The 12,376-nt window shown below is 40.2% G+C and overlaps 1 protein-coding gene across 2 annotated transcripts; it reads right to left on the minus strand.

Moving 5' to 3' along the window:
- Nucleotides 1-5,633: 5,633 nt before the first annotated feature.
- LOC136439895 (uncharacterized) lies at nt 5,634-11,557 on the minus strand. Of its 2 annotated transcripts, none has more exons than XM_066435553.1 (8): nt 11,440-11,557; nt 9,937-10,098; nt 8,961-9,328; nt 8,356-8,490; nt 7,934-8,029; nt 7,061-7,260; nt 6,373-6,478; nt 5,634-6,212 (listed from the first exon to the last, which is right to left on the minus strand). In XM_066435553.1, the coding sequence occupies exons 3-7, from the start codon at nt 8,998-9,000 to the stop codon at nt 6,377-6,379; spliced, it is 573 nt and encodes a 190-aa protein (XP_066291650.1). In that variant the 5' UTR covers nt 9,001-9,328; nt 9,937-10,098; nt 11,440-11,557; the 3' UTR covers nt 5,634-6,212; nt 6,373-6,376. The 2 variants fall into 2 exon arrangements, with proteins under 2 accessions (XP_066291650.1, XP_066291649.1); XM_066435552.1 differs by having other exon boundaries at nt 5,634-6,218.
- Nucleotides 11,558-12,376: the final 819 nt, after the last annotated feature.

A 12,376-nucleotide genomic window follows, 5' to 3' on the forward strand; every position in this document is an offset into this window, starting at 1 on the left:
CTGATCCTTGAGTGCGTTTTGTAAAGTTTTTTTTGTTGTAATAGGAGATTTTTAATCTCACAACGCGACTTTCAAAGCATTCCTTACTCTTAGCTATAGGTGTACTTGTCTCGTTGATTTTTGACTTACATTCATGAGCACGATGCGAACATTAGTGGGGATGTAGAGAGTGGAATTGTCAAATAGCTTGTCCATCATGACTCGTCTGTATTCAAATGAGAGAAGTAAAGCCCGGCGCCTCTTGGCCGGGCATCAAGTTTCAAAACGTGGAGCCAACATATCTCTGTATTCATTCAATTCCAACAAGTGTTTAATTTTCATTTTTCACGTTTATGATATTGAATATGAATAGCAGATGTTACCCATCATCTGTTCTTCTCATAAATGAAGTAAAATACATGCTTGACACCATATGAACTTGACTCCTCGCCAACATCTTTAGTGCCCAAATCCATCTATACGCTCGTGCGTGACTTCACCTGTGCTAACAATCATTTAGTAAGCCAACATACGTACAGTTGTGCACGGCCAGAGCTGCTATATAAACAGCCGCGTAGCGCACTGTCAAGGGGTTATCATGTGACGTTACAAAATGCCGTATACTGTAATACTGTACAAAGGATATCTTATGTCGCATACTGTTATTACCGTTTTAGTATTTGGTGCCTAGAGAAGGGCGACAACAAAACACATATTCGCCGTGTCTTGATATCGAGGAGTCGTCAACGCGAAAACCGCGACAATAAAATCATCGCGCAAATTTCAAGATTTACAGTATTTTACCACCAGCACTCAAAAATCAAACCCACGGCATGTACATGTCCAGAACACGAGATATCAAAACCGAACGTTCCGTTGCAGTACCGGTACCTTGACAAACAGATAGACTAAAGGTTGTCTTTGATGGGCGAGGCCGTGTCATGGTTGATGTTTGGAACAAATAGCAGGGCGCCGCATGCGGAATTTTCGGCAATTACAACGAGAACCTCCTTGCTGACACCCCCCATTGATTATTTTACTCCAGACCACAGGTATGGGTGAGAAATATATCATTCAGTCATGTCTTTTTTCTTCTCGTTCTTATTGTCTTGCCTGCAGTAAGGAAAGCACGCTTTAACTGTTACTGATTTATCATTTTAGTCACTCATACATGTAACAACGGGTGATGAAGGAGGGGGGGCAAGATGTAGGTTATGGCGTGAGAGAGATAAAGAATTCATTGTTTCCCTAGATCAGTTAAATGCCTTTTTCTTAAAGCTCTTGGACTAAGATAGCTTTAGAACGTTTCAATATCACAAACACATTGACAGTACGCAGCAGTAACACCCGATCTCTTGTGGTTCAGGTAATAGCCTTTGGAAAACCGCCGGCTTCCGGATTTCATAGGAAGTACACCTGTATGGGGGGTATGCCTAAACACCTCACCCGACCTCATCCGACCTCATCCGAGTCTAAAATGCAGTGTATACGGGGCAGGGACATTATTTGACGTTCCGGATACGTTAAATATGCAATTATGAATGCAAAACAAGCAGCAAACTCTAAGTATTTATCAGTTTTTATAAGTAAAGGGAGGTCAAGACGGCCGGTGCAATTGACTACACACTACGTGCGTGTATTCGAGGCTGAAAAACACTTTGTGTACAGTTACTGTGTGCAGTTACTGTGTACAGTTATTGTGTGCAGTCATTGCGAGTGGATTGTGATGAAAAGGTAATAAGTACCCACCGTCTTATCGTCCTGTCGGACAAAAATAGATAAAAAAGGTATGAAGAACTTCCCCATGTAGACCCCAACAGTGGCATGATTCAATATGGCGGCCAGAAATCTTCTATCTTGAAAACGAGCGTAGAAACTTATAAAAACTGGTAAATACTTAGAGTTTGCTGCTTGTATTGCATTCATAACTGCATATTCAACGTATTCAGAACGTCAAATAATGTCCCTACCCCGTATACACTGCATCTTAGACTCGGATGAGGTCGGGTGAGGTCGGATGAGGTCGGGTGAGGTGTTTAGGCATACCGCTGTATGGGTTGACCATGGTACCTAACAGGCTTGGGAAGAAACGTCACGTAACATTACTATAGCTACCCGAAAGTGGACGATGGATGCAAAAATGTACCTCAATACAGGAAGTGGCGTATGCACTACTCGAAATATTTGTTACAATGAATTCGTTGCTGTTTACCGCACTCGATTTACCAAACAAACATAGATACAGCTTTTAATTGTGTTGGTCAACGTCTCAACGATTATTGGGCAGTCTGAACTGTTAACCACGCTACTTGTACATAGAGATATTATCGTGTCGACTTAATTGCATACGTGATATTGTACGGTACGGCACAATTCAGTCTCAATACTGCAATACCGTTTTGTTCCATGTTTTTATCAATAAAACAATTACCAAAATTTATGTGTAAGCTTTTAATTAGTTCTACTGAGAATCATTGTCAGCTTTCACAACATCGGTGGTATGTACTGTCTCTGTTGGGTCTGTTCCATGATTGATTGTCCACGGTCTTCTTTCCCTCCCCCTTATTCAATCATCAACACGATGGGCCTCAGGCTAGCGCGACGCGAACACCGCTGCCAACCCAGGGTCTTTATCTAGTGAGCGTATTTTGTTTCCCTTGGCAATTCCTCGGGCTAAAGACGACAACAATTCGTCAGTACATTTATATGGTATCATTGAATCGGTCTTTGAAGAATCGGGTACACTGGTTTGTTTCTGTTTTATTTAGCCAGGGTGGCCCAACTCAGTGCACTACACAGCTTTGCAGTGGGGCCCTGGCACTGGCACTGGTGCCATCATCTTCAAAACTTTTGTCTTGTTACTCGGAGCACAAGTTGTCAGACACCTTGCCAACCGATCCAATCTTATGATCTCAACCACTATTCGAAGCCTTACATGACTACAACTGAAGAGCCTCTTGGCACGTTTCCAGGTTTGTTCAACCTGTCAATTACGTATAGGATCTCATTATCCATTAAGGGATGGGCCGACGGCTGTAGCTGCGTGTACCGGGCACCAAACTTTCAAGTAATGCTAATGGTGTACGCGAGACAAGGAGATTGATTTACTATTCCTTTGGGCAGCACTATTTCACAGTTTTCAACATGGGCACGCGGACTGGTCTGATCACAGCACAACTAATCACAGAGGCCGAGGACAGAACAGGATGGGCACGGATTACTGCTGCTGGCTGTCATGACGCCCCTACGACCACTGAGGTCATGGGTCATGGGTGCTAGGGTTCTCTAATGCCGGCAATGGGACTTTCGGCATGGCTTCTCCCCAAAGATAAACGCCAGCGCTCCAAGGCTAAAAGTGTATGAAGTAGGCTAGGACTAAATAGTTGCCATTTCAGTATTACGCTGGTTGCAATTGCATTATGCTGACTAAAAGCACACACGTCGTACTTGGCCTTTTCACAACTAGTAATTGGACATTTATAGCGTTTACACATAGGATTTTCGAACTCAATTTACCAGCCTTTCTGTGTTAATCTTAGTTCCACTCAGAAGCAACACTTGTCGTTGCTGTAAGGCCTCCATCATAATTCATAATTAACGATCATTTGAGGAAAGGCGATCTCTGCTGGTAAAACGGCAGCGCTTCCAGCCATTGTGGAATCACTCTCTTGACATTTAACCTTCTCCTTTAACATTGAATAAAATCCATAGAATTGATCTGGTATGACCTCGTGTTGTCTTAAATCCTTAGATACAAGAAAGACTGATGTTGTCAATTTACCCCCACCCCTCTATAATGTCCTTTTCCGAAATATTCCGCACTGTTATAGGCACAATACTCCAAATGGAACTTAGCATGACAATTAGAAAATGACTTATTAACCGACTCTTGGCCGTTGGGATGGGGCATAATTTAATCGCTTGTTTCTTCTTCCAACCCCTAACAAATATCATAAAGATCCGATCATATATAATCGAGTTATATTGTCCACACACACACATACACGCACGCACGCACGAACACACACACACACACATACACACACACACACACGCACACGCACACGCACACACACACACACACACACACACACACACACACACACACACACACACACACACACACACACACCTTTTCAAGAATAAAACACCAGAACAACAAGTATTTAGTCCTCAAACTGCAGTTTTATTGCCACCATTATACTAAGTGTGAATACATATAATAAGTTTGTTAAAAATGTTAGTAAATACTTCAGCCCAGATAGTGTCATTTTGTCATGTTTCTCACCATATATATCCTTTCTACATGTCACTTTTTTCGCTTGTTCTTTTGCTGGTTTTATACACCGCATCGAAATGTATTGAGCATACACATTGGTGACAACAATTCGCGTTCAAATGAATCCATTCATATTCTGTTAGTCGTTTACAGTATACTGTTAGCTGTACTACCTATACTAATCAAATTTTGATAGTAAAAATATAGATCTAATGCATGAATAGCAGAACTTTTGAACAATGAGATATAGTCCGAATCTAGTGAAAGCAAGTCAAAGCAAGTGAAATTCTGTTCCAAGGAGGTTTCCGTTAGTAACATGTTATAAGCTAGTATAAACTGCTCTTGATTCATTAATATTGTACAATATAGGCTGAGCGTTCTGAATCACCAAGTAGATATAATAATAATCTTATCTTTTCTGATTTTGGACTACTTAAGAAGAAAACTAATCTAACTTTTGCTACCTCAAAGCATGTCGCCCTTATTAGAAAATTGTGCCAATTTTGTATACATTTTCCCATCTCCTAGCAGTATAGCTATTTGCCATATGATCATTTAAAGGAATCTTGACTTTTCAGAATAAGCAAAAAAATTATTAATATAACCTTGTCAAGGCAAGTATTATGTAGGAAGTGAAGAATGTGTCAATCTACATTTTAAAAGTATACAAGTATAAAATGATATCGACGTAAAATCCAATGATCGTCTCTTCTGACAATGTCTTACCATGAGTTTTTTATTAGCTGTAAAGTCTTGGTGAAGTACTGTAGATTTCTATGATAAACGTTTTGTTTGCAACCTTTCTATCACACATTTCAAAAATAGCCCTTTCCTCTGGCCAAATATCACAGTTTCACTTCCTACAATGTACTACTACTCTGCAGTTTTTAGTATATAGGACCATTTTCTCCCTCAACCCACCATAAGTTTTTTTTTTGGTACCAACAACAGGTCATGACCTCTCCCTATCCTTTTTTCAGCCCTTGATCTCATCCTGTCTTATGGGAGTGCTGTGTGTAATGTTAAACACCTTAGAATGCGCTTACCAAAGTTTGTGTCACTCTGACCATTAAGTATAGAAGGGAAACGGTCACATCAATGTTGTTATTTGAGACTGTTGTAATGTTGACCAAGACTTTAACTACCCTTCTGTACCTGTACATGTTCATTTTTATATATGCATTTTATGGTCTAGATACCAGTACTGTAGTATCTTAATATTATACTACAGTACTGGTATCCTTGAAGGGATTTGTGTTTTCTTTAACATTGCATCAAAGGACTCACACGATAAGACTCGTAACTTCCCTAGATGACATCTCTAGTCCAAGACCTCAAACACACGAATCTAAACAAACGTTTCCTTTAGTTTTAAAAAAAAGAACGTCCCTTTCATCCTCACTGCTGTCAACACCGCTAACTAATTTATATGATATGCTTGAAAACATACACTGTATGTATTGTATCATCGTACCCCTGCAGTAGAGATACCAAAGAAAATAGAAAATAGATTGTCATACAGCTGTCACCAAGTGAACAGACCCTCGTTTAGAAAAGCAGAAAAATATTTTGCAAGAGGAGGGAAAAATAAGTCAAATATCTGCTGATATGATATAGATTTGTCTTTTGTTGTTGTTGTTGATTGAATCTTGAAATAAACCTTTGAAGAGATATTTCTAATTATAGTATTCTGAAAGTGATGCACGATTCTTCACGTTCAATGTCTTGTAATGTTTTAGTAGTTTGCACTAAATTCACGTCGCCTGTTATATGTATTGCTGTAGTAAATCCATTAAGTCATGGCCATTTGTTGAGATAGTTAGTCCTTGAAACCTGTTAGAAGTTAATGGTAACGCCTTTGAAAGTGTAAAGGATTCTTTGATCTTCGCTGTAGTCATCAGTGGAGAGAAGGTATGAAGACCACACTCTCCACTGCCAGTAGTGAATTCAGGTCCTGTAACTAAAGAGAAAGTCGTTTTAGGAATAAAAAGTGTTGAGGTTTTTCCAACCATCATTTTTCAGAATTCGAAGAACGAAAGAAATGAGAACAATCCAATCCTGAAAACAGCATTGTAATCCTAATGAATAAGCAAGTATTCAACAATATTTCTAACCTTCTTAATTCAGATCGTCATCTTTCATGTCGTTCCTGTAGTTGATAGACGTTGGCCCGTCGTTCAGTATGCATTCACCACTGAGCTTTTCAACAGTGCAGCCATCCTACAGAAATGTATATAATTGTCTTCAAATGTGTGTGTCATTTTTCGTTTGACCCCTGTAGTCAATAACATATATAGTGATGGCTCGTTGCTTAGTATGCATCCGGCCCCAGGGCCACTCAACAGTACAGCCATCCTACAGAAATGCACATAATTATTGTAAAAGATGTGTGCCATCTTTCATCTGGCCCCTGTAGTTAATAGATGATGGTCCGTTGTTCAATATGCATTCAACAAAAGCCCATTCAGCAGTACAGCAATTCTACAATAGTTGCACAGGTATGTTACACAAAAACAAAACAAAAAACGGTGAGATGCACAAGTAACGTTACATGTGATATTGTCTATTTGAGAAATGTGGTCTAGGATGTGCCACTTAACGATATTAATATTCAACTATATGCACTTACACATGATGTAATATTTTTAAAAACACGGAGCACAAAGAATCCTTTAGCCTCTGCTACCTGGGTATATTACATTAAACATGTATACATGAGGGATATTCTAGACAGGTGTATACATTTACACTGGTCTGTTACTCTGGAGGTTCAACAGTAGCATAAACCCTCAGCTGCTTTACCTTCTTGTTGCCCCAGCGTCCCTTGAAGTTCAGCCATGACGATGGCCCGGTGTAGCCTCCATCTGGCCGGTACTTAATGCTGGGCACGTTCTTCCAAGTGTCCCATGCCGTCCCCGCACTGGTCTCGTCCTGAAGTTTCCCGTTGATGAGGATTTTCTTGTATGTGTGGGTGCCAGGGGTGGACCACAGGCCGTGGCTTCCTGTAATTGATAAAACGCATGGAACATAGGTCGATGTAAAGAAGGAGGTTAACGATTCTAAATGCAGCAAAATGTATCGTATGTAGTATGTCAAGGTTAAGGCCCCTGAGACATAAACAAAACACGTCTGGACATTGCTATGCAAATCCAGACAATGGTCGCGAACAAGGTATCAAACGGCCTGTCGAGACAATAACCGTTAACCGTTTATAAAGTTAGGGGCCTTTACCTTTGACATATTACCCATAATGCATTTCGCGGTTCCAATAATTGTTCCAATAATTCGGTCAGAATTCCAGTTAGTCGATCGGTCTGTTGTTTGTTCGATGGGTCAGTTGATCAGGAGAGAGAACAGCAGTGTGGTTAAACATTGCAGTGCGAAATTTCTGATGAATGAGGTAATTGTTTTTTAATTTGTTTTTCCATTGTCATATACTCGCAACAATAGTTGTTAACGTTATATGGGAATAACAAGGCTAGAAGAGGGACACAGCCGCACACACGCAGATGAACTTTAGACTTACTCCGGACCGCATGGCCGGAGGTTTATTAACCAGGGACAGTGCCCTAACTCATCCCACGTGTGCCATCCCCCCATATTTGGTGGGGCCTGGATACTATATAGTGTCTGTGTTAGAATTGACGGTTCTTATAAAGACAATAAAAAGGATACCAGCAGCTGAATATAAGATGGGATGAGTCCCCTCAGTCCGGACAACATCGAAACAGCTCTTGTAAGTCCGTGATGCAGCATCCCAGTCGTATTTACCTAACCAATTAACAAACGTACATTTAGTTAACTATGAAAAGTGTAGTAGTATATCTTAATGATATGTATATGTCTACTGTTGTACAGCCTGAAATAAAATTGAAAGAAAACTGATTGAGACTCAAAACACACTTAAAGTAAATGCTGCTAACTGCATGCCACTCGACATTCTTCCATGATCGTGCCAATCATTTTGTTATTTTCAGCAGTTGTGAGTGTTCAGTCAAGACTGTCCTAGTATGTTTTGGTACAAACAAAGTAAACACTTGAACTGTCTATTTACAAAGGCTTGAGGCAATATTGGCTGATCAGTAAAAAGACGGTACCTCCAAAGCTGTGAGCGGAGACATAAATGCTGCTTGGTTGGTCGCCCACCAGACGAACGGTCACGTGTTCCCAGTCACCCACGTGATGTCCAAAAGTAGAGTAGCCACCGATGCATTTGCCAAAAACCCTTAATCCTGTTAAATGGTCAAAAGATATAACAGCTAGCAAAACGTATCATAAGAATCGTTGTGCGTTTCTTGATCCATCAATTATTGGTCATAACCTACAAAAAACGTTCCCATCATTCTTTGATCGATGCTTTAATACGAACACGAAGAAGTTTTCAAGTATACACACTCGCACCAGGAATTTATCAGTTGGATATGTCTTTTAGTCAAGCGACATGGAAGTAATCTGACTAGTATGAAACAATCTGACTAGTATGAACCTATCTAGACCAGGCAATGTACTTTAGATAGATAAGATAGATAGCAATGTAAGAAGATATTGATAGTTTCAGTGCATGTAAATTTTAGTTGATTAACAATCTGACTAGTATGAACCTATCTAGACCAGGCAATGTACTTTAAATAGATAAGATAGATAGCAATGTACGAAGATATTGATAGTTTCAGTGCATGTAAATTCTAGTTGATTAACCTACCGATACAAACTCTCTTCCCCCTGTTGTATGGGTAGAACATCCAGTAGAAGATGTCTGTAGTCACACCATTGATCCGCTTCCAAACAGCATACACAGGAGGTTGCTTTGTAGGACCGACTGGCTCTCCACCGAAGAAAGGCAATGTACCTGAGGCTTTTGACAGGCCTTGATTGGAACTCAGGTAACAGCTCCCGGAACAAGTGGGAAGAGTCGATTGTGTGCTGGAATAAACTTTACCGCCATCGTGCACCTTGACGTTCTGAAGGTGAAACGCAACGCTGGAAGGTTTGTACTCCTCACCTCTCGCCAGCCAAACTTTTGGTGCGTACTTGATTACGAGCTCATCTGGGCATCCCGGACTTTAATCACTGTATGAACACAAATTATTTCCTTCATAAGGATAGTGACCTTTAGCTTAAGGATTGACTTGCAGGGTTTTCGTACGTTCTGTATTTCTTAACGGTAAGGGACGGTACGAAATGAAGAGGGGCGGTGCATACGTGGAGAAGACCAAGAAAAACTAATTTGGCTCGTTGGGAGGGCCAGGGAAAGATGTTGTGGTCCACTTCAGACCCTTAAACACATTCAAATGTGTAGAATATTCCACTCCGAATCACTCAGATTCTGAAACCATGAAGTTTCGTGGTAAGCGTAAGCTGTAAAAGAGGAACTGTAAGGAGTTCAAAAATGAAAATTAGCATTTAGAAACATGTATTGTGAGCAATTTCAGCTTCTTACAGTTATTGTAAGCCGGTCAAACCTGACTCAAGGGAAAATCTATTTGCCTGACAAACTTCCAAGGGTGTGATTATCTTGAAACTAACTCATCCCTGCGATCGATCAGTCGCAGCGAGCGCCCGACTAGCGTTCAACAGTATCAACCGAAGTTAAAATACAACTTATTGATAAAGAAATGTGTTTTGACTTTTTTGTGATTAGTCTTATTCATTTCGAAAATTTCGATTAAGTTACCTACCTGACGCTGGTGTTTGGAATACCGACATCCTCCATGTTCCTCCACACTTCTCTTTCGGGTTCCCGGCACAGGCCTTGTTGCATTCCGAGTTTGGACGACGTGCCCCGATGTTCTGGAAATTTTGCTCGGTCCCACAAAAGCATTCATTCGAATACTGTGTTCCTACATATTCGATAAGGAAGTTATAATTGACATGACCACGGTGTCAATAAACTAAATGAAAACACTATAAAATTGCATATTTTCACAAAACATAGTTTATGATAAAGGAAGTAGACTTTTCACTACGTTCTTAATCATAACGTCGTTAAAACAATGATTAGGGCATACCAACTCAAAAAAGTATTTGACTGGTATGTTTTGTTCATCAGAAGTGATTCACATCTACACCCTTGAAAGAGTTTTCTTTGAAACTATTTACAATAGATGGACTCTTCAAAGGCGAATGCCGTTCTCAATTGTTTGTACTGCATAATCGGTGAACCGTCTTTAGACATAACACAAAAGTTTTGTACAGTAGAAGAGCCTACTTCCAAGGTTAGATTTTCCACGTGTCAGATCCAGTACCACGCGCAGGTGATGCATACAATTAATTTTTTGATGGATGTATACACGTGGATTCATAATTAGATCAGAACTCAATCCTATCCTGTCTCCGTTTTCAGTTTCAGTTTTTTAGATACTTTTTTTTGGCTTATCATGTGCTTTCCTTTTGATGAAAAATACAACTGATCAGCCATTTTCTTTCTCTGAGCCATCCGCAAGCTGATCACTTGGCAAACTGAAAAAAAAGAGACACGATAGGACTGAGGTTTGATCTAATTATGAACCCACATGTGTATACAGATATCAAACAATTGTATGCATCATCTACGCGTGGCACTGGATCTGACACGTGGAAAATCTAACCTTGGAAGCAGGCTCTTCTACTGGCTGGTTGTTTTCTGGTTGCCACTGTGTTCTGCCATGATGGTTACACTTTGCATCAACATCGGCAATATCAGGGAAAACTTAAACCGCCAGGACGCGGTCGAAATTTACGAATTTGTCAGCTCATCATTAGAAAAAAAGTCCGTAGTAAAGCCTGAATTGAGGGCTTTTAAAAATCGTACGACGATGGATAAATTTTTGAACACCTTTTAGCTGTATTTTCCGTCGCATGACGCTTGGCGATGGCTAATTTTACGTGCGATTTACGTGCGATTGACCTAGGTACACTACAAAAACCCATCATACGATGTACTTACGACATATGTGACCACGACTTTATATATCTTACTATTACACCCGATTTTCCCAAACGTACGACGTGCGGCACTGTCATGACGGATAAAACCCCCATCGCAGGTACGACGTGCGATATCTACAACTGTAACAACAAGACCATATTGCCACCTTGTCAAAAATCCATGCTATTGTTATTCTCTGGTCACCAGATAAAAGTATCTGTAATAAGATCTCTGGCAATTCTATCAGGATATCACGACAGACAGATTTTGTTACCTGCATAAGCAAACCCCTTGCTCCTGCAACGATCCACACATCTTGCTGTGGACTGTTGGCTGTTCCCGAACTCAGGAGCATTTGGTAACTTGCGTTTGTCAGTGTCCACGTAACATCCCTTGTACCCAGCCTCTGTGTCAGGAGATTACAATCATTAAGATAGATTAGTACAATGCACACTTTAAAGGCACCCAGAGCATTTTATGAGCCTTAAAAACTGTAAATATTCTAGTTGCTGTAATAGTCGCATTGGTATGTAACTTGACATCATGATCGTCTCACTGCTAGGTTGTGCGTGATGATACAAGTTGTCTTCGTAACACAGTAACAGCTTTTATCGTTAATGTAATCTTTTAAAAGCACCCCTATCTTGGAACAAACCATTTTTTTTTCGTAACGTTTTGTGGGTGGGCGCTGGGAGGTTTTCTGCTAAACAGGCACTGGGTCGTCATTTGTATATACCTTGAAACCAGCTGATGTCTGATTCCTGGTTCCAATTATAAGGACTCAAAGCAGATATTAGGCTGCGGCTTCCTACTCTGCCTGTAACTGCCTGTATCTGAGATAGAGAGGGATATCGATAGATATCAATTATGCGAATGAAGACCTGAGTTGCATACTTGATAAGAAAATACTATAATTCCGTAGTGGTGAATGATGGGAATTTCCTTCTGGCGGCATTTGGAAGTCAGGTAAAGTTGAACATTATTAGATATGAATCATGCAAATTAATGCCTCATTTTCCTAATTTATTAGCAAATGCTACAATAGCCTTCTTTGCTAAGATTAGACTTTCATAAGTTGACAACTTCTTTCTGTCTGGGTCTGGGTCTTCGCACCTATAAATCAAGATCTTTTTGATGGATTTGTCTGTCTAGTTAAAGCGTTTATCAAACACCATAGCCACACCGTAAACACTATAATTACTTCACGGAGA

This window comes from Branchiostoma lanceolatum, chromosome 8 (assembly GCF_035083965.1).
Source record: "Branchiostoma lanceolatum isolate klBraLanc5 chromosome 8, klBraLanc5.hap2, whole genome shotgun sequence".
NCBI lineage: Eukaryota > Metazoa > Chordata > Leptocardii > Amphioxiformes > Branchiostomatidae > Branchiostoma > Branchiostoma lanceolatum.